The sequence below is a fragment of the Pelobates fuscus genome, chromosome 8 (assembly GCF_036172605.1).
Source record: "Pelobates fuscus isolate aPelFus1 chromosome 8, aPelFus1.pri, whole genome shotgun sequence".
NCBI classification, from domain to species: Eukaryota; Metazoa; Chordata; class Amphibia; order Anura; family Pelobatidae; genus Pelobates; species Pelobates fuscus.
In genome coordinates, this window is record NC_086324.1 from 9,908,449 (window position 1) to 9,935,682 (window position 27,234).

The 27,234-nt window shown below is 38.0% G+C and overlaps 1 protein-coding gene across 1 annotated transcript in view; it reads left to right on the forward strand.

The window, feature by feature from the left end:
* CNTNAP5 (contactin associated protein family member 5) overlaps nucleotides 1-27,234 on the forward strand; it is a 355,606-nt gene that overhangs the window by 173,838 nt on the left and 154,534 nt on the right. The window contains exons 8-10 of the mRNA XM_063429233.1: nucleotides 5,592-5,856; nucleotides 16,439-16,588; nucleotides 17,991-18,162. Of these exons, the coding sequence (XP_063285303.1) occupies nucleotides 5,592-5,856; nucleotides 16,439-16,588; nucleotides 17,991-18,162 (587 nt within the window). The remainder of the gene's footprint in view (nucleotides 1-5,591; nucleotides 5,857-16,438; nucleotides 16,589-17,990; nucleotides 18,163-27,234) is intronic.

Genomic DNA, 27,234 nt, shown 5'->3' on the forward strand with positions numbered 1-27,234 from the left:
ATGTAGACTGAGCAGCCTTGAAAGAGCAAATGTTTAAATGGACTTGTGTCCTGTATGTAAGCTCTTGAGCGGAGTAAATGTTCTGCTTTTTAGGGTTGTTGCGATCCAGAAATTTAGCTTGGTATGATCTTGTGAGCAACCTGTTTCTGTGATATTTGAAGACCGAGTATGCTTCCTGCACAGCTAATATTTTATTGTAGTTTTGTTCCTATATTGGGCTACAAGGATATGGTATAATAGTATATAATGAATAATGTATAATTGGAAGCACAGAGTTTTGATCGTACATTGAAAGATTTCTTAGCAACAAACCACTTTCTATATAGAATTGTTAGGACTAAAGGGCAGTTACATTTTGCTTAGGAATTTCAAGCAACAATTCTGTTAAGGACCATATTGCTAGTGAGGTTGCTATAAAAGACTGTTTTGTCTGTATCCAACGTTTTTCCTTACATTCAATGACTCAATATACACCTCTAGAATGGAGGCCTATTAGTTGGGAAGATATTACAATTTTTTACTTTTTATTTATTCTTGTATTTCACAATATATATTATATATTAGATTTTTGCATATTAAATCTGAGGCTTGATTGTTTATTTGATCTTTTTAAAAGTCTTTATAGTCATTCTGAGCAGAACGTATATTTGGAGTTGGGTTAATTCCAGTAGGAGATAAGGAAGATGATTTATTTTGAAATAAATTGCTCCACAGATATAAATAATTCTAGTCTTTCCATAGATTACATTCATGAGCAGAACAAAGTCACTTGGCTACCAGATGTCAGCACGATTCATTACAAGAATTTACAAGAATATGTTTTCTAGCAAAATTTACCAGCATTATTTTAGGTTGCATTTTTCCATCAGGTGCCAACAGAGAAGTCTTACGCTATTTCAACCTTGAGAGTTTCTATTTCACGTTGTTGAGATCGGACAGTTGCACAATAATTCAGACCGTGCTTACAGGTCTTTGTATCCAAATAGAAATCACCTGTTTCTGCATGGAGCTAGATTGCAGTCTTGCTGATTAGCCATCTCAACGGCCAAGCAGATGTATGAGTACTTACAGGTCAAGAATCTCCAGGAATCGCCAGCAGCTGTTACATGACCTCAATTAAGCAACATTTCATGGCAGCAAATAGACTTTAAATCCTTCTGCTATTCAAACCTTGCTCCCTGATCTCGTCTGATGTTTATGTTTTGATTCAATGACTTGAAATGGAAATATAATTAGCCACTGACGATCAGTATATAATGCAAATATGAAAGTGCTGCAAATTCGACTGGATTCCCTCATACATACCAAAAAAAGTGCAAATCTGAAATTAGAAATAGTTTCTCAGGTGAAAAAATAAAGTGCAAATTGATAAATATGTATAAACACACTTAAAGTGTGTATAAAATGGAAAAGCTATAATATCTCAGATAGCCAGGCAAAGTATATATGATCGGATATATATAAAAGAAGAGAGATAAAAAGTATTATGAATAGTGTAGCATATTTAATCATCTTTAAGCCTAATAAACATAGTGTGTATCTTTGTGAGTGTGTTTTAAATAATTTTCTTTTGCACTTGAGACTCTTTTTGGTCAAAAACTTGAAAGTCAAATACACACACCTAACACACCCACATATAAAAGCAATGAAGTTAAACCCATAATTTGTGTAAAATATGGAACAACCAACAGTGACAAGTGTTTCAGATGTTGGACTTTGTTGTGGAATCCATAGTTTTATCTTTAAAGTACACATACATTAAATTGAAAAAAAAAAACAACCTAAATTACAGAAATGGAATAGAAACCGCTCTCCATTCACTAAATATAGGGAGCTTAGCTGAACCTAGGGCCAGCATTAGAAGATAACGCGTACCAGTATTATAAAAAGGGGTCCCGGCACTCCAATGTCTTCAGGCACCTTTATTAGAACAAGTGGAATACTTCAACCTTGAATACAAACATGTATTCCTGACCTTATAGTGTTAACACCACCATCTAGCCCCCCTGGGCCCCTCGTGCCTCCATAAATATAGTAAAAAGCTTACTGTTTTCAAACCTGAAGCTGTAACTCTGCATCCTGTTAGACTCAGAAAAACAAGCAGTCTGCTGACATGTGGTAGCCTGATCCAATCACAGTGCTTCCCCATAGGATTGGCTGAGACTGACAAGGAGGCAGATCAGGGCCAGAGCCAGAACAATTCAAACACAGCCCTGGCCAATCAGCATCTCCTCATAGAGATTAATTGAATCAATTAATCTCTATGAGGAAAGTTCAGTGTCTGCATGCAGAGGGAGGAGACACTGAATGTTTGGATGCCTTTTAGGCAGCCATGACCCAGGAAGGATCTCTAACAGCTATCTGAGGAGTGGCCAGTGAAGCTATCACTAGGCTGTAATGTAAACACTGCATTTTCTCTGAAAAGACTGTGTTTATAGCAAAAAGACTGAGGGGAACGATTCTACTCACCAGAACAAATTCAATAAGCTGTAGTTGTTCTGGTGACCATAGTGTCCCTTTAAGGCTCTAGCACTTGACTTTCTACATGGATATTCTCCTTGAGCTGCTCAAGTGTAGTTTTATGTTGAATTTTTTGATTGTTCACTGACTGCATTTAGTGTGTCTATTTAACACATTTTTATCTACCGTATATACTCGAGTATAAGCCGACCCGAATATAAGCCGAGGCCCCTAATTTTTCCCCCCAAAAATGGGAAAACTTATTGACTCGAGTATAAGACTAGGGTGGGAAATGCAGCAGCTACTGGTAAATTTCTAAATAAAATTAGATCCTAAAAAAAATATATTAATTGAATATTTATTTACAGTGTGTGTATAATGAATGCAGTGTGTGCGTATGAGTGCAGCGTGTGTGCGTATGAGTGCAGCGTGTGTGTATGATACAGCGTGTGTATGAGTGCAGCGTGTGTATGAGTGCAGCGTGTGTATGAGTGCAGTGTGTGTGTGTATGAGTGCAGTGTGTGTGTGTATGAATGCAGTGTGTGTGTGTATGAATGCAGTGTGTGTGTATGAGTGCAGTGTGTGTGTATGAGTGCAGTGTGTGTATGAGTGCAGTGTGTGTATGAGTGCAGTGTGTGTATGAGTGCAGTGTGTGTATGAATGCAGCGTGTGTATGAGTGCAGCGTGTGTATGAGTGCAGTGTGTGTGTGTATGAATGCAGTGTGTGTGTATGAGTGCAGTGTGTGTGTGTATGAGTGCAGTGTGTGTATGAATGCAGTGTGTGTATGAATGCAGTGTATGAATGCAGTGTGTGCAGGGCCGGTGCAAGGATATTTGCCCCCCCCCCATATGTCCTGACCTCCCCTCCTCCTCCCTCAGTGGTCCTTACCTCCCCACCCCCGTGTTCCTTCAACCCCCTCCCCCAGTGGTCCTGACTCACCCCTCCCCTAGTGGTCCTTACCCTCCCCTCCCCTAGTGGTCCTTACTTCCCCCTCCCCTCCCCTCCCCTAGTGGTCCTTACTTCCCCCTCCCCTAGTGGTCCTTATCCCCCCCTCCCTCCCATAGTGGTCCTTATCCCCCTCCCTCCCATAGTGGTCCTTATCCCCCCCTCCCTCCCTCCCATAGTGGTCCTTATCCCCCCCTCCCTCCCATAGTGTTCCTTTTCTCCCCCCCTCCCTCCCATAGTGGTCCTTATCCCACCCCCCTCCCTCTGATAGTGGTCCTTATCCCCCCTCCCTTCCATAGTGGTCCTTTCCCCCCATCCCATAGTGGTCCTTATCCCCCCCTCCCTTCCATAGTGGTCCTTATCCCCCCCCTCCCTCCCATAGTGGTCCTTATCCCCCCCTCCCTCCCATAGTGGTCCTTATCCCCCCCTCCCTCCCATAGCGGTCCTTATACCCCCCTCCCTCCCATAGTGGTCCTTATCCCCCCCCTCCCTCCCATAGTGGTCCTTATCCCACCCCCTCCCTCCCATAGTGGTCCTTATACCCCCCCCCCCACAGTGGTCCTTATACCCCCTTTTTTATTATTATTTTTTTTTATTATTATTATTATTTTTTTTATTATTATTTCTTATTTTATTTATATTTTTATTTATTTTTCGTCCCCCCTCCCTGCTTGATACATGGCAGGGAGGGGGGCTCTCCTTCCCTGGTGGTCCAGTGGCAGTTCAGTGGGGGGGAGAGGGGGGCTGGCAGAGCAGTAACTTACCTTTCCTGCAGCTCCTGTCAGCTCTCTCCTCCTCCGCGCCGTCCGTGCAGCTCCTTCTATCAGCTCACACTGTAAGTCTCGCGAGAGCCGCGGCTCTCGCGAGATTTACACTGGGAGCTGACCGAGGTGCTGAACGGACCGGCAGAGGAGGAGAGAGCTGACAGGAGCTGTAGGAAAGGTAAGTACAGCTCTGCCAGCCCCCCTCTCCCCCAGTCTGTATTATGGCAATGCAAATTGCCATAATACAGACTATTGACTCGAGTATAAGCCGAGTTGGGGTTTTTCAGCCCAAAAAATGGGCTGAAAAACTCGGCTTATACTCGAGTATATACGGTAAGTACAGGCAACTTATAATATATAGTCATTATATGGCATAATATGGTGAAATTATACCCAACTCCCTCTTAGAATACAAGCTTGCCAGAGTTAAGCCTTCATTCCTGTATGCCCAACTCGTCTTATTTAAACAACTTGTTTGTCCAACTATTGTACATTGCTGTAACTATGTTGGGACTCTATAAATAATAATAATACAACATGATGTTTGTGGAGAAGTAAGTTAAACTGGGTTAATGAGGACAATGAGTTTGTGAGACAGAAATGAAATGCTAAAGGTAAAGAATTAGAGGTAAATTTACCTGTATTTTCTCACAAGGTTTGGAGAATCCTTGTAAAGATTGACTGTTGCCTTTTGTATAGTATATAGTGAGCACCTATACCTGTATGTTTTATCTGGGGTAAGGCATTAGGTTTTTAAGTTCAGCAAGATATTGATTAATACACATATTTTAATCCCATAATATTTTGTTTATTGACATACTCTAATAATTTTGTCCACCCACAGTATTTTTCTTTGAAAATATTAGGTGACCTGAGAAAACACCCATTTTCTTGGTTACTTGCTTGACTAGATTCAATTTATGTACCTCATCTATTATTAACAATAGTATGAATTAGCTTTAATGCAATAGTTGTCTTTAAAACCCAATTCAAAAACGTTGAGCTATTTATTTCTGCTCGTATCTCTGGAGCAGTATTTCAGCTCTTATAAGACCGCATTATGGGGAAGTGTGGCATTATAATGTTGTCCGACCAATTGCACCTTCTTCAGCATTAAAAATGTATATTACAAAGATTTCCACTCACTACTCAGTCTGAACTCGAAATAAAGTGAGAAACAACTGAAATGGCTATGTATTTTATCATGTATAAGCCACTGACCTAGTTCTGAGCCTTGTTTGCGAATATCTAATAGATGCACAATGAAAATTTCTGCAAAATGTAATTCCCATATCCCCTGTTCTTCATGACAAATATGATATAGATAAAAAAAATCCATGGTTAATCATTTCTAGGCTGATAAATTGCAAATAGATAATTTTCATGCAATCTTTACTTATGTAATTATTTATTTATTTCAGGGGAACATATCATTTTCCTGTTCAGAGTCCCATGTGGTTCCTGTCACTTTTACCAGCTCCAGCACAAGCTATCTCCTGCTTCCTGGAACTTCACAAATCGACGGCCTGTCCGTTAGTTTCCAGTTTCGCACATGGAACAGTGATGGTCTTCTGCTCTCTACTCAGCTTGCCGGAGAATCTGCCGTGCTGGTTCTCCAACTCTATAATGGGAAGATACTTCTAATGATCCAGAAGGAATCAGTTAACATTCTACCCATAAGCACAGGTAAAACAATTGAAAGCTTATTCTCTTGTTCAATATTTCTTTAGACAAACATTGGTAATTCACATGTTCAACCTCATATCCACCTTTTTCTCCAGTATAACATGGTAAACTATACCTAGCTTTGTACATGCCAAACATGCATGATGGCATTTATGACGTGAAACAGTGCACTGTGCCAGTTTTATAATATAAATCAGATTTCATCATAAGGTAGCAAAGATGAAATGCAACCCTTGTTACTATGGGTGTTTAGACCTTTTCAGACATTTAAGTTTGCCTGTTACTATATAATAAATAAACTGAATAATCTAGAAAGAGATGCCTGTGAACGTTCCCTATTGCCTTCAATGTCCTGTTGGAATTGTCTGGTTCATTAGTAATGATAATATTGGTACTTTGAGGCTGGCCAAACACCCAAGTTTCGTTCCAAATGTACATTTGTATGAATTTTATGCCATTCGGACATTCGGATGTTTATGAATGTCCAAAGTGCCGAAGTTCCAAAGTTCGGAAGTGCTGAAACTCTGAAGCGCAAAAGCTCTGAAGCTACAAAGTGCCAAAATGCCAAAGTGCTGAAGTGATTAAGATTTCTGAAAAGGGGCAAAACAAGAGAGAGGGAGGGAAAATTACGTTAATGATGACAGGAATCTTGACCAATTGCTTGCCCAATCCGGTTTCACTATTCCCTGTCCAATGAAATGAGCAATAGACATGAAATTAGTTTCGTTCCGAATGTACATTTGTATGAATTTCATGCCATTCACACATTCAGGTGCTTAAATGTCTGAAGCGTCGAAGTTCCGAAGTGACAATGTTCGGCAGTATCGAAGTGCCAAACCAAATGCCGTTGGTCCGAATTTCTGAAGCAGACACATTGTTTTACCTATCCGAATTTCCAAACCAAACCAAATTCTTTGCCCATGCACATCCCTAGCCATTACCTTATCTCTTTTTCTTCATATTAAAAAAACTAACTCTCCACTAATCTACAGTTTGTTTTTCTCATAATATTACATCGAGACACTTTCTTCTCTATGTAAGGGAAGTTTTCTTGATACAAAATATTTTTCTATTTTATTTTCACTATTGTGCACTTAAAGGGACACTAAAGTCACCAAAACAACTCAATGAAGCAGTTTATATAAATCCCAAATTGCAGAGAATTGAGCAGTGAGACTGTAGGGGCATGATCTATACACTGACACTGCTTCATTAAGATAAAGTTGTTTTTTGAGTTGTTTTTTGAGCAAGATGACAAAGTAGTAATTTCAGTCATGTACTTTCATGAATTAAACTGGTCCAATTTCTTTATTCTATACCCACTCTGGCAGTGGAGGAGTTTGTAGACGTGATTAAGAGTGTTTAGCTCCTTCCCAGTCTCAGAAAAACTCACCACAAAATCTAGAATTTTATAAAAGGTTTGCACCAGAAGCAAAAACTTCAAAGGTGAGTATATTTTCAAAGTTTATTTTATTTAATTTTTTTTTATGTATTTTCTTTATAGTATTATATTATGCCTTAAAAAAAATACAGCCTGTAGTGTCCCATAAATTATACAAGTAATACGTGATAGCTAAGTTAGCCTTTTGGGCAATATAGATATTAGGCAATATAAACGCCAACTTATTTTATTAGATTAGTTAGACTTTTATTTCCATAGAATTTGTATTTGTGCTATTTCTGAAGTGCGTTTCCCTATGGCATTGTATGCAGAAATAAACATATTAAATTAGCTATGATAATATTATGTAACACAATTATCATTTTGATTCAGTAACTGCATGATAAATAATGCTTTCCATGAATTAACCCAGAGATCTCATGCTCTAAGCAGAATTATGTCATTATTTAAAATTAGCTGCACCAGGGATGTTTCTAGGTTCCAAAGATAACTGGGACCTGATTGCAAAGCAGAATTTGATGCAATGTCCTTCACTTGCCCACTCCCCATCTCCACCCAGATTCTGCTGATGTTGCACCTTACTTTGAATCATGTTTTGTCACTATCTCCCTCACATTGTCACAAACTCATCTTCACCCCAATCTGACCACCCTCTTGCCCTAGTACCTCTATCAAATTGTCCCTCTCTCGCTTTCTTCCCCTCACCCTAGTTTCACCTTCTCCCCCTCACCAATGCATTGTTGCTATGTCACAGTGCAGTGTGAACACCTCCCCTCCCCTCAGTGTCTACATTAGCCTATACCCATGTCGTCTTTTGACCTTCACCCCAATGTCAATTTCTCCTCCTCACACAAGTTTGGCATCAAGAGTGCAGGCGGTAGTGGTGCAGGATGGTGTCAGAATGGGCAGCAGGGAACTGCGTCTTAGTGTAGCAGCAAAACCTGTACTATATAGATTAAGGAAATACATATTTATTTAGTTTAGCATTATTGCAGAGTTGTATTCTCTTTAGTACATATACCTAAACACCTATGATCTAAGGGTTATTCAATAAAGAATGAATGGCTGGGGATTCAAAGTAAATTTCAAATAGTAATGTTTCATTTTACTTTGAGTTCACTATGTGATCCTGACAATTCAAAGATTATTGATTAAACTTGTGTAAGTAAGGTTCCACCAATTTCTTTAATAGGGTCCAAACAGATTAAAGTGTTTGGACCCTATAAAGAGATACTGCTGGGAGAGTCTCAATGAATTATCTGTTATTTTGTAAACTACAAGGCAAGTTAGCCAAGTTGACAATATGAATGCACACCCTTACAATGGTAAGGAATGGAGCACATTCATTGTTAATTCTACTAGCAACTATGCAACAAGAAAGAAGGAGCTACATGTTGGGGATAATTCCAGACCATGATCAGTTTTAAGAGAACGAACATAGGGGTAACTTTCTTGGGGGAGTTCCAGAGTATATTTTTTTTATTGTTTAAACATTTTAATGCATGGGATTGATTTGAAAGGGGAACATTTCTAAAGCATGCAGTTACATTTAGAATAAAAAAAATAAAAAAATAAATAAACTGGTGATTAAGCATAATGTTTGAGACATCACAACAGACAGAAATAGTGAAATTTGGATTGTGATCGACTTTGATAATTATCAAAAACAAAAAAAAATCGTTATTGATTGTAATGTAGGCGTCTGTGTTTCTGATGTTTATTTATCACTATAATCAATGTCAGACTTTAGAAAATAGGAAAGAATTCAGCAAATGTAAGAAAGATGAGTTTCTTTATCCAGATTAATAAACATTATAAGTAACTGCACAAACCAGATCTTAGATAAAGAGAAACATGGGACCATGCATAGAATAAAAATGTAAAATGTATTGTATTATCGCACTTTCAAGCAAGTTTATTAGATTACTCTGGTTCCATTATTCAAGCTAAGGCTTTGCCATATCTTTGTTGAAGTCTTCTGATTTCACAAGAAAAAAATAACATTCGTTGTAGAATGAAAATAGCAAATGTGACTTCCTCTTAGCAGGCCTTTTTTTTGCCAGTAATGGAGTGATTAGTATGTGAACTGTTTCCCCAAAGCCCCATGAAAATGAGTCAGCTCAGAGCAGAGCTAGGACTCTTCCCATGAAAAAATAAAGACTCGCAGAACAAACCTTCGGAATCTGTTCTTTATTATAACTTGAAGTCACGGCAGAGTGTAACGCTTTAACTGTTTTAAAATGTCAAACCATAGAACATTTGTTTTGTCACCGTAACAGTGCAGACTATGAGAAAGGGTTCAGCATGTAAAATAATACCCAATTCGTATCGTTACTATTTGTTGACAGTATTTTTTTCTAGTGAGGTCTAGATGGTACTTGTTATGAATGCATAGACCAGTATCGCCCTATCGTTTCATGCGATGATAAGCTGTTTCAGGATACGGTATGATGGGGATCATCACAATTTCCGAAATGTAATCTATGCTCTGTAACCCCCTGAATGTAGCCCGCACTCTGGAACTGTCCCCTAAATGCAACTACATGCTTTAGAAATGTTCCCCTTTCAAATCAACCCCATGCTTTATAATCTTTAAACAATAAAAGCATTTACTCTGGACCTCTCCAATAAAGTAACCCCGTGTTCTTTCTATTTAAAACTGGTCTGTAATTATTCCCAAAATGTAACCCCTTCTTTCTTGTAGCATAGCTGCTAGTAGAATTATCAATTAATGTGCTCCATTCCTTACCTTTGTAAGGGTGTGCATTTATACGTGTAACCTATACAGTTAGAAATCTTGTCAATGTCTTGACCCCATTATGGCTATGTACCCTGGTAGTTCAAGTGGCTTACATTCCCATGCATGTCATTTCAATACTGTTCTTGATTGTATGTTATCGCTTTTTATACAATCATTAAGAAATTAGCCGTTTCCTGTTTGCACCTCAAGGCTTTGCGCTAATTACTTTTTAAGTCTCAGTCCAGAACTCGGTTTTCACTGCTATGTTTGTCGTGTTTGTTTCTCCTGTCCTCTTGACATGTTTATTTTTCTGCAGGCTTTCTTGAGGTCATGAATGCCAGTGATAATCAGTTTCTGTATCCGGATGATTTTTTTTGTTTGTTTTATAAAAATGTATTACATTTTAAACAAAGTATACATATACATCAACATCTCAAATAAGTAATTACTTATAAATCTTATAGATATAATTAATACGCATACAGAAATAGTATCAGTAAATAGTATCAGTAAATAGTATCAGTAAAAAAAAACAATAAATAAAATACATACAAATACATCCATAAAACTCATACATACTGTAATTTGAGGGGCCTTTGGGAGAGAGGGGTTTCATGAAGATCCCAGTATTTAAGTATATAATTAAGAGGATAACAGATCTGGATCAACTTAAGAATAAATCACCTATTAGATCATTTGTTTATCAGTAAAGAAATCAATAGATTAATATGTTGTCAGAATTTATAGGTATAAATATCTCTTCAATGTTCTGTCATATACTGATAAGATATTAAGTTGCATATTCTTAGCCAACGTCTGTCCAGGGATTTCCAATTATTGGCTATTACTATTTTCGTTGCAAATAGAATATGGGTTATTACATATTCTTGTTTTTTTTAGAAGATGGGAAGTCGACATTCCATAAAAACATGTAAGATTGTCAAAAGCAAATAATATACGGAAACAGGATTTAATTTGAGATTTACTAGAGTCCAATCTTATACATTCATTGTATCCAGAGTTTCGAACCCACCCTATGGTTTACCTTTACCTGTTCTAAAACCCTTCTGGTGGCTTTTATTTCTGTAAATAATGGAATGTTGGTAGTTAAATTCTTTATACACCCACAATAAATAAAGAGATGGTACACGGATGAAATACATTAATATTTAAGAACAGTGAGCATCCTAAATCTGCCTCATTTCTGCCATGTCCTAGTTTCTCCTGTTTGTCCTCTGAGAAATATCTAGTCACCGCAGTGAACGGGCCATGAACTATATCCTAGCTCCTCTACCATCTGAAGACTGGATTGAGGTCATCATTGAGTTTATGGCTCAAACTGAATGTTTGCAGAGAGCCAGGCTTGACATAGACATTTTCATGCATTCCAGGCTGCTTTTCTTGTGCTAGACTTGCCGTATCTGCCTGAAGCTGTGGCAATCCCATAATCATCAAGCAATTCATTCATTTTTACAATGCACTCCATACAATAGAACTGCATTAAGAAGCCTTTGCTTTATTATTTCTCCAGTGGGACTTCCCGTATTTATTAAAATACATTGTATTAAATGACATCGTTCAGGCTCATGAAATTTAAGGCAGTAAAGGCAAAGTTTAAAATACTGTAAGTGATAAGGAAGAACTGAATGAACAAGGACAGAATAAACCACGATGGGCTTTCAAAGTGAAGACTTTGATTGCTTCCAATTGTTCGGAATTCTGTGAAAATAATGGAGCTTGGTTTGGATTTGGCTTTGGAAAGTTACTTTGTAAAGACATTTGGGCCATTTAAATATGAACTTTAAAGGGCCCCTCTAGCAGGGTTATTCAAATAAGTGAGAATTCAAAGTAAATTTGAAAGGAATTTCAAATTTAAGTTTAAACTAGCCAAACTGGAATAATTCTCCACTCTCAATTTTCACTTTAGTGAATAACACTGTAAGTAACTGAACCACTTAATCTTACTGAAATAGTCATGATACGAAGACCCTCTCCCTGCAGCCTTTCTCTCTATAGATAGTGTATCCCAGAGATAAATGACATTTTTATTTTTGTATGTAGGGCCGCCTCCCTGGATTGTCAGTCAGACAGCTAGAATACGCTCTTCCTGGTTGGCAATATCAGTTTTGTGTAACTTTTGAATCTGGTGTCAGTTAATCCCAGACACTTGGACAGACTTCCCATGATGGTGTCAGTAACACCATATATCTGATATCATGGGATAAAGAGAACCCCTTGCAATCCAGGGTTGTCTAATCCTGATAACAATGTTAGTTTACAATTTATTTTTATAGAAAGTCCCCATTGTAATGGACACTTAAAAATGAATACCTAAAACAACACTTGAACTGACCTTAATGTGTGACTCTGTATTTAATAAAGTTTCCCTACCAGGATAATGACTGTTGATGATTACAAATGTATAGGTTTAAAATTAAAGTGTATATAAAATATAGTATTTCTGTCTTGGTGATGTATTGGTGGGGTGAGTTAGTGCTGCTTTTCCATTTATATTTTAGTATACATGTTCTCTGAGCATGCTATTTTTTAAAGGGAAACTTTAATGTTTGTAATACCAAGATGCATTCCCAACACTAAAGTGTCCCTCTGACACCCGCAGCCTCCCCAAGTCCTCCCTTTCAGTCACTCACATTACTCCAGGGCCGATGTCCCTAAGCAATGGATCGCGCTCTTCCTCCGCCGACGTCAGCCTATGGGGGAACCTAATGTGCATGAACTGTAAATGGCATGCTTGTGTTAGGCCTTCCCCATTGGAAAGCACTGAACCAGTGCTTTCTTATGGGTTTTTTCAGCCTGTTGGATGTCATCATGCAAAGCGTGAGAATATCCAGCATCATTTCACAGAATCAAACTCTATGAAATGCCAGGAAGCACCTCTAGTGACTGTTTGGTAGATATCCACCAGAGGCAGTCTTGACTCTGCAATGTTAACATTACAGTTTCTCTATTGCCAGACTAAGGGGGACAGGGACAATGATAGGAAATGGTCTGAGTGCCTAAAGTGTCCTTTAAGTGGTCTTATGGTGTTACCTTTCTGCCTGTAGTCACATTAATACAAGTAACATGTTAAATACACTGTATATTCCAAGCAGAAAAATTGGCAATGGTGTTTAGGTTGCGGTGTAATGAGTTCTCCTGCTCAACATTAAGTAAAATATACTCTGCATTAACATCCTGCAGTAACTCCTGCAACGCCAAGGCCTCATCTCACACTCACTCATAGGAGCAGCGATTGTGATGCTCTGCATTAACATCCTGCAGTAAATCCCACAAATCCAAGGTACTGACTAAAGCTTGGAAGATACTTCACATCATTTATTCTTACATTGCTACCATATTATCATGTGTTACTATAGAACTGTTTCCAATTATACCTGTAGTTTGCCACTGTAATTTTCTGTACATGCAGTTTTTATCATTGTCATTTAATGTTTCTGACCAATATTTCATGTACACAGTTATTCATATTTTGGGTGATAGAATTTGGTTGCTAAACTTTTCAACACATACGCTACACATACACTACACATACACTACTCTAACCCGTCCCTCCCCTCCCATCCCCCGTCCCCCCGCTCCCATCCACCGTCCCCCATACTCTTCCTGGCTGTAAATACATTCATATAAATATTGTATTCAGTCCTCGTATCACACTCATACTCACTCATAGGAACAGCCATTGTGATGCTCTGAAATATTTTTTTCTCACCACTTCCCACCCACCCTCCCCTCCTCCTGCCCACCAGGTTCCCCTTAAATATATAGCATGCTTCTCCAGCTGTTTGAGATTCTCACTCAATTACCTCTTCATTCCAGGAATTACCTCTTCATTCCAGGAATTACCTCTTCATTCCCTTTAAAATTTACCAATAGCTGCTTCTCTCGGTTAACTCTTTTAGCCATCACCTTTAAATTTCCCCTGCTACCCTTTGTCTCAAATCCCCACGGTATCATTTAGATTGTAAGCTCACGGGCTATCTAGCTAAACTCTTTGTATAAAAGAGCTTCAATGGCTAGTTATCAGTTTACGGGTATGGCTCTCTCTACCTCTTGTATTTGTCTGTGTATATTGTACGTTCTCCACTAATTGTACAGTGCTGCGGAATCTACTGGCGCTTTATAAAATAAATAAATAAAATATACTGTAGTGTAAGTGATGCTATATATATGGAGCTGCCATCAGCTTATTGCATTCATGTCTTTGAATTGCTGCCAGTGATGATCTACCTATTGGTATTAACACTTGGTAATATTTTTAATAACATCTTGTTCGACATATTATCTGCATGAACAAATGTAAAATCTGGTGTTACTTTAACACTGCTGAATCTTTTGCACGTAACAAATTATCATTCCGTAGCAATCGGATAGGCAAATTCATCCCTTATTCCAACTGCCCTCATTACTGCAAGTGCATATTGTTACCTATGGTTTCAAAACATTCCCATTTTGTGAAAGTTAAAAAAATAAAGAATTGTTTGTGCACTTAAAACATGTCCATAATATGGTGTTTTTTGTTGATGTAAAATGTTTACACAAATATGAAACACATGTCTGTTTTAATTAACCCAATGATGATGGTAAAGGCAATATTTACACACAGACACAAATTTACGTGCATATCACATTTATTAATATGGAGGCCTACCAACAGTGCAAACATTTTTCTATTTTTTTTAAAGCAACATTTCCATCCTTCCCTAAAAATCATTGCAGCAAAAACTCTGCTACATAAACCCAACACAAACAGATGTATCTTTGCTTGTTTTCCCAAGGAGGTGACACTGTAACATCCTCCTTTACTGAATACACAAACAGCTGGCAGTGTTTCTTTCTCTCCTGTACATCTGAGAGCACTATGGGCTTTATACTTTGCTTTTCTGAAAGGTCAGCAGCCCACCTGTTGGTTAGAGACTGTCTTATTATTTCTCAAAGGCTAATTAAATATCAAAGATATGCTGCATTTCAGTGTTATCCTGTATAAGGTAGTTTTAATTTATTCTTACTTCGAATGGCGTTTATATTTCCTAATGCACTCACTTCTAAGTTATATCACTAATAAAAATGTGCATATTATTTGCCAGTTCCATATGGTTTTAAAAGTAATGACTGTCTCATTATATACAGCGAGTAGGTGTACAGGCAGGAGCACACAGGGCTAACTTATCAAAAAATAAAGAAGATTTGCTGCTCCAATCTGTGCGTGTAACAATAACCACTGAGTAAATGAGAAACGATAAAAGTAAAATAGCGCAATAGGTGCCACAATACCCAAACTTGGAAAAAAATCCAATTCAGTTCAGATACTTTGACCTACAATTCGAAATGACCTTTGAATTTTCATTTCCATCATGGTATATGTTAATGAATCAGCTTAGACAACTGTAATGTGCCTTAGATCACCTACTGCTAATTAAGGTCAGGAATCTAGGTCATGTTATCCTTTGATTCTTTAGTGAAGATTTCCCATAGACTTAAATTGAGGGACAACTATTCAATAAGTCAAGTAAACCCTTACTGAGCGAAGAGAAACAAGACCAATGTCTTTATCTATACTGTGCTTCTTCGCTTCTGATACATGACACATTCTCTAAAGCATTAAGGTTTGTTGAAGGGAGTAATTACAAAAAAACTAATTGTTCCAAAATATACCGTCTGATAGAAATAGTATAGAAAATGCTGAAACCATTTATTTTACCTTACTGGACTAATATGTCTGCTTAGAAAGCTAATATGTTAAACTGGGCATGTAATGCTTGGAGTTGCATTCCCCATAAAAGTGTGTTTGTGTTTTGAAATGATGTTACAGTATCATATCAATAGAATGTATTATATCAGGTTATTGGAACATTCAGACAGCTGTGATAGATAGTAGATTACTGACTGGCTGAATGACAGCTGACTGTCAGCATTTTCCCACCTCTCATTTCTCATCATGTCTTCTACAGAATATATTTAGAGAGCTTTGCGCACTGCGCAGTCTCTGAGCTGTAGCTTCGTATTAACGGAGCTTATTATTGAGAAGTGCCAGAAAAGATGTTGTTATGAATTTCCTCTGTCCCTGACCACCCCTGGCTCCGAGATATTTAGCATTCAGCCTTGCCCGCGGATTCTAGTTCATCTGTTTTGTTTTTTTCTATTTTACATGTGATAGGTCTCTGCGTTTGTCTTTTTTTTTTTAACTGAACTAAATGTGAAATAAATGCAATTTAAACCAAAAAATTGCTTAGGTAAAATAATAGATTAAAGGTTAGACAAGGACATGTGTTCTGTGTAAAAAAATATATATATATATATATAAACAAGTCTCTTTTCCAAAGTCAGAGCAAACAAATTCCAGTACAAAGCTTTATTGTAATTTACATTCCATTTGTTATACAGTTAGTGGCGACATTTTAACATATATCTCTGTTTTACAGGCAGTGACTTAGACGATGGTCTTTGGCACACAGTTTCCATTAACGCAAGAAGACATCGCATCACTCTAACGCTGGATAATGGAGCCACACCTCCCGTCCATGCCAATATGCCAATACAGATTTATTCAGGAAACAAGTACTATTTTGGAGGTAAGACTCCTTTTATCAAAGTTCGGATCCCAAATGTTTAGAATGCAAATAAATAAAAACGCTCTGGTGCTAGTCTGTTTGATGTTGACCACTTTCCTTGTACGTTATTATTCATTATGGATGAGGCTGGATGACGCCTTATTCCATGGACAAAGTTTGTTTGTAGGTTAATAAATTCACAGTCGAAGGGATAATGTGTCTGTTATATTGTAGCTATTGTAATAATCTATTTAATGCTCAACACACATCCGGTTGACTGAACCCAGCTGTTACTAATTTCAACATTTCCTTCAGAAACAAATGGGATTTCACCATCCATTCCAAGGGAATCTGTCTAAGGTTTTAGAAAACCTCCTATTTTACTTTTTGCTGATCTAGAGCTTCTGATCCTTGTTCATTTAGAGGAGTCGGGGGAGGGAAGAGATTATAATCTTGCCAAAAGAGTCGGCTCTCATTAAGATTAGGTTTTCTAGAGAGGTTTCATATCTCCTGGTGAGCCTAGCTAGCTGTTTCAAATATGGCAGAGTGTTATCAGAATTCTATTCCATTGGACATCTCTTAAATAGTAGCCGCCTTTTATCAGTGTCATGTCACTGGGACAATATCTGGGCTGCATTGTACAGTATACCAGCTTCCTATCGTAAGTCAAAAGGCTGATCATGCAGTCTAGTATTGATTTAATACCCTTAAATACTTTTACAAGATGTTTAGTTTTCTGATTATTCATCTGTTTGGTGAGATTCCAGTATTTATTATGAATCTTAGTATCGAAAAGTGTCCCAGAGTTCTAAATGTGAACTAGTTACCATGGAAACCAACAGAATGTTCATTCTGAATACTTTAGTTGCTATGGATACTGCCCCACTTTTCTGTAAACAACACTTCAATAAATGCAGGCACTAACTGTCCTGCAGTTTTACACAATTACACAGAGGAAACACTTGTATACATCCCCCCTAGTGCTCTTAATTTTACCATATCCCCAAAGTCTCAAAGTTCAGTATTGGTTTCCTAATATATGGCAGTAAAAGTTAACTTTCTATTTTATCGGGAGTGTGCAATATGTCTGTCTTTCAGGCGCCTGGAAATCAAATAAAGTAATAAATAAATGAAAATAAAATCTCTGGGATCTGAAATGATCATTTTCAAACAGATATAAAGATAAAATGGCAGAAAGGCAATAATAATACCCTGAGTAGCTGCTTTTTTCTGCTTACGCTGTGCTGATTTTTTTCTTCATAACATGAGATTTTATGACAAAGCTTATATAATAAAGAAGACATCAAAAATATTGAGACCTCAGGGTCATCCATCAATAGTACTCATAAAAAATAAATGTGTTATCAAAAATTTTTATTAGATCTGTTGTCTTTTATTTATTTTTTTATTTTATACTGAACAGGCTGCCCGGATCATCTTGCAGATTCTCTCTGTATAAACCCGATTACTTCATTTCAAGGCTGCATGAAGCTTATTTTCATTGATAATCTGCCCAAAGACCTCATTTTAGTCCAACGAGGCGCTCTGGGGAATTTCAGTGATTTGCAGATCGATACTTGTGGCATCAGAGACAGGTAATTTGACTCCTCCATGTGGACTCAGCATTACATTAAATACAATTTATCCATACGCCCTTGTGTCTGCACCTTCAGCAATTCGGATGTCTTTTAAAGAAATTGTTGCAGCGTTTCATTTTAAATCTCTTCGCATACCTGCAGGGCCACTACTTTTTGTCTGCATGGTTAATTTACTAAAGATTGAGTTGTGGTTGTGTTTACCGACAAGTTGCATTTCTATTGGTTTAGCCGTCATAGGATCGAAGCATGATTTTCTTGTTGGAAACAACCAAAATAGAATAAAAACTAAAGAGAGAATAGTGCAGATTGTCTAAAAGGCGAACCTTTAATGTTTAAACCTATTGACAAGTTAAAATGCACAAACACTAAGCGGAACCAGAATCTCTTTGCAGGAACTGCAGATTCCTTTCAATTACAGTACGATAAATGTACAAATGTATGGTTATATTTATAATAATTACTGACTATATGTGTTGTATTTGATTTAAGGGGTCTAAAATGATCAAGATCGAAAATAAATGACTTGGTTTATATTCGTCCAAAATGATTGTAATAGTGCAAGTAGGTCCAACTTTGGCCAAATCTGTTGTAGTTCACATATTTAAAGGAAGACTCCAGACACATAAATTACTTCAACTAGATGTGTCATATGTCTGTCGTATTTGTGACACTTTATAAAAATCCCTTTTTCAATAGAAATTGTTTCTTTTATATTTTGGGTCAGAAACACTTTCCCAGCTGCCACTTGGATATCCAAGGAGGCTTTCTTCCTCTTTCTTTAGCATCACAGTGCTAACGGAAGCAGCATACACACTGGGCTGTAGTGCACCTGTTTTCCTCCCTCCTGAGAATCATGGAAAAGCTTTGATGGCATGCGCATGCTCGCAGCTCCAGCACAGAGGCTTGGAGTGTGACCTAGCGTCTGTGCTGGGGGAAGAGAGGAGGGCTTGCAAATGCTGCAGAAAGGATATCTGTAGCTTTTTCAAGCTAGTTTTTTCCATATACACCAATGAGATCACACAGCATTAATTAATATAAATTTTCATTGGAGTGTTCCTTTAAATGTACCTTTTTAAAATAATGTATAATTACTTAAACTGTAGTCATCAAAACACTACACTGAACAATGAACAGCTTAGCAAAATTCCATTTTTTTATAATAAACATTTACAATATTGACTTAAGAAGATCTTTAATTTTACATACATTGTAATCCAAACTCAACTCGTCAAATGACATAAAGAGTGAGACATTCGTTTTGGATCCCTGCCTATATTTTTCAATGTAATATATTTTAAATAAACATCTTTGATAAAATTAGGAGTCAAGTGCATTATCTGCTTTCAAATGATAATGTAAATAAGAATGCAATCCGCGCCATTCTGTTAAATGTAAAGTTTAGACATGTCATGAAAATTACCAATAGAAGTGTTTTTTATTTTTTAAGGCTAGCTAGTTTCCAAGTAAGATCCCTAACAAATTCCATGCCTTAAAATATTTAACAAACACAAACATGCAATACAAATATTTGTTTTAATATGATTTCATAAGCTATTGAAACATTGGGAAAACCGTATTTAGACTCTTGGATTTATGAAAACATATCATAAATTGCTCCTAAACTTCTGCAATTTTTTCCATTATCTGCATGAATTTTCATTATCTTTTTTATATTTGTTTATTTTATTATCTCCATAATAGTATCTTTTTTATTCAAATGTTTCATTCATTATTACATCTAAGGTAGAAATCTGAATACGCACTGTTTTCATTATTTGTTGAGCTCCTGCTGTTTAGCAATGATTAAAGAAATAACTCAGAATTATGTTCGTGTTTTATAGCAATTCTTAGGTGACTGTGAAGATCTAATTTTGATAAGCACACCCAAGGAAGAGGTAGTGTTTAAAAATTAAATAGTTACACTGACAATACATGATAATTGTGCCCAACATTCTTTCCTTCTTATTTAATTTCTTTTTTTTTCTTCGATTTTGTGTCTTTTTATAGAATCTTATTAAAGTGATCATCAGAGTAATTCGCCTTTCAGAATGTGCAAAGGTTCTTAAATTAAAATAAATGGTAATTAATTGCCAAGACAAATTTAGCACTTAAACAAAAATAATTCGTTTTAAATCTTTTTTTCCTTACTTGAAAAAATGGGAATTCTGACTGAGCATCAGAAAATATATCTGCTTTTTCCCAAGTTGATTTTGAAGGATGTGTGATACGGAAGTATCCAAAATAAAGCTTTTATTGAATTATTTGCAAAAAAAACTGCTGAATCCACACTGGCAATAGTGTTAACAGACAACAAGCAATGAAGAGAGAGTTTCACGTCCAATGTGATTGCTTACTCGTAGGCAATATTAAATGTAACCGTCATTACGATATACATTTTTAATTTAAATCATTGAGCTGCTAGTTTGTATTGAAAGATTGAAGAAAAAGAGTATTGGTATTGTGTTCTCTGTCAGTCTATCAGAACAAAGTATATCCGAGTTGGAATGTCTTATACGATTGTACGAAGACAATTTAATGATTAATAATTTACTCAGTGCTGTCAGTGGGATTTTTTTTATGTTCTTTTCGATTGAGGAAATGAGAAACAGCCATCTTGACTAGAGGAATGTAGCCTGCTCAGTGTTCAGAGTTGGATCTGTTTTTGATGCCTCCCTAATCATAAACACGCCCTAACCCGAGGCCCCTTTAAAATGTTTAATGAGCAATACTGCTGTACCAGCAATAGGGACAGACATGTTCCCTGCTCTCTAAAACACTTGTGCATTAAAGGACCACTCTAGGCACCCAGACGACTTCAGCTTAATGAAGTGGTCTGGGTGCCAGGTACCTCTAGGATTAACCCTTTTTTTTATAAACATAGCAGTTTCAGAGAAACTGCTATGTTTATAATGAGGGTTAATCCAGCCTCCAAATCCTCTAGTGGCTGTCTCATTGACAGCCGCTAGAGGTGCTTGCGTGCTTCTCACTGTGAAAATCACAGTGAGAGCACGCAAGCGTCCATAGGAAAGCATTGTAAATGCTTTCCTATGCGACCGGCTGAATGCGAGCGCGGCTCCTGCCGCGCATGCGCATTCAGCCGATGACGTCGCGATCAAGATGGAGAGGAGGAGGAAAGCTCCCCGCCCGGCGCTGGAAAAAGAGGTAAGTTTAACCCCTTCCTCTCTCCAGAGCCCGGCGGGAGGGGGTCCCTGAGGGTGGGGGCACCCTCAAGGTACTCTAGTGCCAGGAAAACGAGTATGTTTTCCTGGCACTAGAGTGGTCCTTTAAGGTTCCGCCAAACTGCAGTTCAACCAAATTTAGGCTGATTAGCGGCCACATTCCACATCTCTGACGTGCCATGCAATCGGCATGTTCGTTTGCTTTGGTTTGGTGATTTGGAGTTGTGCCTGTGGTGCAAACAGATTATTGATGGTAAAAAAGATAATTTATAGCTAGGGGACAGTCACTAAATGTTGGTTTTATTTTAAGATCAAGAGAGAAGTGACCAACAGAGGGCAAAAATTATCTGCGAGATTTAGCTGATTTTTGTATTCATTCGTCTTATTAATGATAGAACCATAATGGTGACACATTGTTTTCAATACACTAGCAAAATAACATTGCTATAATGATGCTCCCCTTTTTTTTTAGTAAAAATGTTCAAGTTATCACAACGTTTTAATGGAATAAGAAAATATAGAAATATAGCATAGAGAAAACAACTTGTTTCACCTAACTCGATGTATGTGCTTCTATAAAAGATGAAAAAAGTCAACTAGCCAGCTTTATCCACCGTTCTGAGAACTTATTGTGTTCACTACGAGGATGTATTTGCCATGGTATAAATGTGATATATACAATGTTCAGAAATACTTAGAAGTGAGTGCATTTCACCATGAAAGCTTTAGATATTATGTATTATTATCTGCACTATGCTTTTTCTTTATACTTTACTACTGAAACATTCCTCAGATCTGGAATATTGATTGAGACTCTTTTTGAAAAGACTCATATGTGCCGTGACTTTTAACTACTCTAATGATGGAGATTTCTATACAGTGGCATTTATTGATGTGTGTTTTTTTTCAATTCTGGAGTCAGTTAGGATAATATGTAGTTTTCGTCATGTTTGCTGTAACTATAAATCATTCATGATTCTGCTCTATGTTAGGTAAAGCTGTAATTCCTATTTTCCCGTTTTAGTATTATCAGATTTGCCTCGGATTTTTGCCAGTTGGGGTGAGAGTAACTATATGCACCCACTCACCTGTGTTAAGACTAGAGGCTCTTCTGGGATTTTACCGGACTTGAGGTTGCTTAACTGATGCTGGATGTCATCACGCTTTGCATGAAGACATCCGGCGTCAGTGACATCCCCGTAGGAGAGCACTGAGTCAATACATTTGTGACGCTTACCGCGCATAAGCCCACCCCCCCATTGGATGATGTTAGAGGAGGCGAAGCACCAACCCAGCCTCGATGGAATCAGGTAAGTGCAAAAAATTTTAACCCTTTATTAGTCACGGGAGGGGGAGGCAGAAGGAACTATAGTATTAGGAATGTAGGTTTGTATTCTTAACACTATAGTGTCCCTTTAATATAAGTGCATTGCCCACCATTTGATTCACAGATCAAGTGAAAAGAAATAAACAAGAGAGGGGCGAAAGGAGGAGCAGTGAAAAAAATATATATTTATAAATTATATGTTTTTTAAATATTTAGTATTTAAACATATATTTTTTTCCTCATGGGATCTGAGAATAAAATCATAAAACATTAAGGGGCTGCCCCCAAACATCAATCATCTTTTTTCCAACAAACATGTTTTTTTGGCACAATGGGTGGAACTCCCAATCACAAACAAGCAAAGCTGTTCATTCGTTCTTAGTTTTGTTTCTTTGTGATATGTCCCTATGGTGCTAGGAAGTTACAGATCAGGGACGAGACCCCGGTCGCAAAACATTCCGCAACTTGCTTAAAACTGAATGCATGCGTCTACCCACATTATGTGCCACGGTAAAACTGACTTGAGAAATTAACCGGAGCTCGCTGCTCCCTCCTGCGTGGAGTATTATATTCTAAAAGTGTGGGTCCCTGTGCTCTTCTAAAAATGAGAGGTCTCTGTTGCAATGGACCCGTAATTCCACGTCCCAATAATGTGTCACAGACTGCTGTCTCTACCCTCCAATAACTACCATAGAGGGGAATGCCAAGGGCCTCTTGCAATATTAGTGCCAACCTCTGAACGTTAAATAATTAATTATGGTAAAATGATTGCTTAAACTACATCTTCCATGGTAAACATATCTGTCTGTCTCTCTGTCTATATGTATGTCTACCTCCCTTCCTTCTTCGTACACACATTTACATCTAATATATAGTCTCTCACTTTTGATTCCTCACTATACCTTTATGTTTGGATACAATTTATTACAGTTATTGTACCAAGCACACAGGTGATTGATATAAAGATATGTTTATTTATTCTGACTCTTCACGTTGTCAGAATGAATTGTAACACTGAATAACAACAGATTCTGTAGGACTTGTTGCCAGATTGCTCTAGACAAAAAGAAAAAAAGAGATGTAAACAAATGTAAGCTGTATAAAGCTAACAAGACAAAAAGTACTTTGTTTTGTGATTTGTGTTTTATTTAGCTGTCTGTTATCATGATGAAAAGAGATGCATATTTTAAAAGCATCTCAGCATTTGCAGCTGAATAAGTGCAAAATTAGAACAAGTGAGCAGACTGACAATTTACTGAAATGGATAAAAAGAGACAATTATATCTGTCTCTAAAGCCATCACAGATAGTCTATGAATGGGTCTAATTAAAGAGACTATTTGTGACTATACAACTCATTCTGAATATGGATCTGATTGAGCACTTTGTGTGAATGGGAGAATAGAAGAGAGTAAAAATATGGAGAGAACAAATTTGAGCTTTTTTTGTAGTTCATTGAAATACAATGTATTTTAGCTCTCCTGATCACTTCTCACTTGAATTGTGAATAAAACAAACTTTGAGTGACAGTCCCCTCTCTATCAATTATCTTTTTTGCCATCAATCATCTGTTTTTTTTCTTGGCCCTGAGGACAGAATTCAAAATCACAAGTTATAGAGACAAAGTCGGCCATTGCGTGTTTTATGCGTGTTTGTGATTTGGCTACATTTAACAATCACCTGAACCTGATTGGCATTTCGAAATTAAACAAATCTCCAAGTCTAGTGGAAATCCCAGTATGTAAGTCTGGTTGTATACAGGTCCGAAGAGAATACATAAATAAACAAATGTAGATATGAATAGATGACTAGTCCCCCTAAACTGTATTTTATATTTAACATATATTTCCTAAGCCCCATTTTCTAGCAGGTTTATTTACATTATATAACTAGAAATAGAGCCCTTCTAATTATTTTATTATTTTCAAGAAAAGCCACTCATCCACAATGCGAGTATACACAGCCCCCCTTTCACATAGGCATCTTCTCACCATCCTTGAAGAAGTCAGGATTTATGACAGAAGTTGCAGAAGAATAACATTATAACAACATACATTTTGGCATAGGACCCTAGAGTAGGTTTAGTAGAAAGTCCTCAAATAATGGAAATGGGATGGCTTGGTATGATATGTTCAATAGTTTCTGTCACTACCAGGTCATAGATTAAAAAATGTAGATTGAAAATTGAAAATCAATTAACAGCATAAAATTGGTTGTCAGTTAAAATGCATCCATTTCTACAAAAAAAAAAAAATACAATCAATGTCAATATTAACAAATAAAATGTGAAATTATGTGGAAGCCCAATGCCCACAGGTTTCTCCTATATGTAAAGTTGGGTAACGTAACTTAATACTTGTTAAGAAGTAACTTTTCAGTCTCACTGCTCAATGCTCTGCCATTTATGAGTTAAACTTTTTTTTTATGCATGTAGTATCCCTTGAAGTAGATTATGAGAAATCTTAAAGCAGCACAATCACCGTTTAGGGATTTTGCCGAATTTGTGGTCTGTTGGCTGGTGGGGAAGGGAAAGGTGAGTCCTACTTACCTGAACCTGTCCCTCGCAGACACCACTATCTTCCCCCGACAGGTCCTCTTTAGCTCCTGGCACCCCAGGAGCTGATGTTACTGTTGTGCACTTGCTCGTGTTCCAAAGTACAGCATTAAGCTCTGTGGAGGTTCTTGGGAGACTGCAGGATACTCCAAAGATAGAGCCAGCTCCATGCAGCCATCACTAGTGACAGCTGTTGGGATTGACACTGTAGCTCTGCCCAGTGTCTAAGAACGTCAGCCAGAGGAAAAATATATAAGACAAAGCAGTCTCTACTTTGTCTTATGTTTTTAGTTAGAAGTAGATTAAACATGAAAAAGAGAAAGACAGAAGTAATTACAGTGTATAAATAAATATATATAAGTAAATATATTTCTCGGCAAAATAAGCAAAATATATTCCTCACTTTGCACTTTTTGCATGTAAACAACAATGATAATAAAGATTCCTCTCATAATAAATACAAATATTGTAATTAGATTGTTGCTTACAATCCACTTAGACACATTTTTGTGCCATTTTGTATCATCTGCATCAATTTTTCTGAAACGAATGCCACATGGCCAAGCCATTATTATTTTTTAGCAAAGTGAGACAGAACTAAATTAAATACCATTTTTTTTTTTGCTGTGCATAATCCTTGTAGCCTGTGAACTTACAATTATTGGTCAAAATAGGGAGACAATTTGAAGTTAATGGTCAGCGAGAATTAAAGGATATGCAGCCACTGGTAAATTGTAATGCGATATTTGGAGCAGCTAGACAAATATACTATAAGCATAGCTGGATGCGGAGTGCTTGGTAGCAAGGGTGGGTGGTGTAGTGCTCCGGGAGGAAGGGTGGGGGGTGTAGTGCTTGGGAGGAAGGGTGGGTGGTGTAGTGCTTGGGAGGAAGGGTGGGGGGTGTAGTGATTGGGAGGAAGGGTGGGTGGGTGGTGTAGTGCTTGTGAGGAAGGGTGGGTGGGTAGTGCAGTGTTTGGGAGGAAGGGTGGGTGGGTAGTGTAGTGATTGGGAGGAAGGGTGGGTGGGTAGTGTAGTGATTGGGAGGAAGGGTGGGTGGGTGGTGTAGTGCTTGGGAGGAAGGGTGGGGGGTGTAGTGCTTGGGAGGAAGGGTGGATGGATAGTATAGTGCTTGGGATGAAGGGAGGGTGGGTAGTGTAGTGCTTGTGATGAAGAGTGTGTGGGTAGTGTAGTGCTTGGGAGGAAGGGTGGGTGGGTGGGTAGTGTAGTGCTTGTGATGACGGGTGGATGGGTAGTATAGTGCTTGGGATGAAGGGTGGGTAGTGTAGTGTTTGGGAGGAATGGTGGGTGGGTAGTATAGTGCTTGGGATGAATGGTGGGTGGGTAGTGTAGTGCTTGGTAGGAAGGTTGGGTGGGTGGTGTAGTGCTTGGTAGGAAGGTTGGGTGGGTGGTGTAGTTCTTGGGAGGAAGGGTGGGTGGGGAGTGTAGTGCTTGGGAGGAAGGGTGGATGAGTGGTGTAGTGTTTGTGATGAAGAGTCAGTGGGTAGTGTAGTGTTTGGGAGGAAGGGTGGGTGGGTAGTGTAGTGCTTGGTTGGAAGGGTGGGTGGGTGGGTAGTGTAGTGCTTGTGATGAAGGGTGGGTGGGTGGTGTAGTGCTTGGGAGGAAGGGTGGGTGGGTGGTGTAGTGCTTGGGATGAAGAGTGGGTTGGTAGTGGAGTGCTTGTGATGAAGGGTGGGTGGGTGGTGTAGTGCTTGGGAGGAAGGGTGGGTGGGTGGTGTAGTGCTTGGGATGAAGAGTGGGTTGGTAGTGTAGTGCTTGGGAGGAAGGGTGGATGAGTGGTATAGTGCTTGTGATGAAGAGTGGGTGGGTAGTGTAGTGCTTGGGAGGAATGGTGGGTGGGTGGGTGGTGTAGTGCTTGTGATGAAGGGTGGGTGGGTGGGTGGTGTAGTGCTTGTGATGAAGGGTGGGTGGGTGGTGTAGTGTTTGGTTAGGTGAATGGAATGGATAGAAGAACACAGTTAGGTGTGGATGTATTCACTGCTATGAGGGAAAA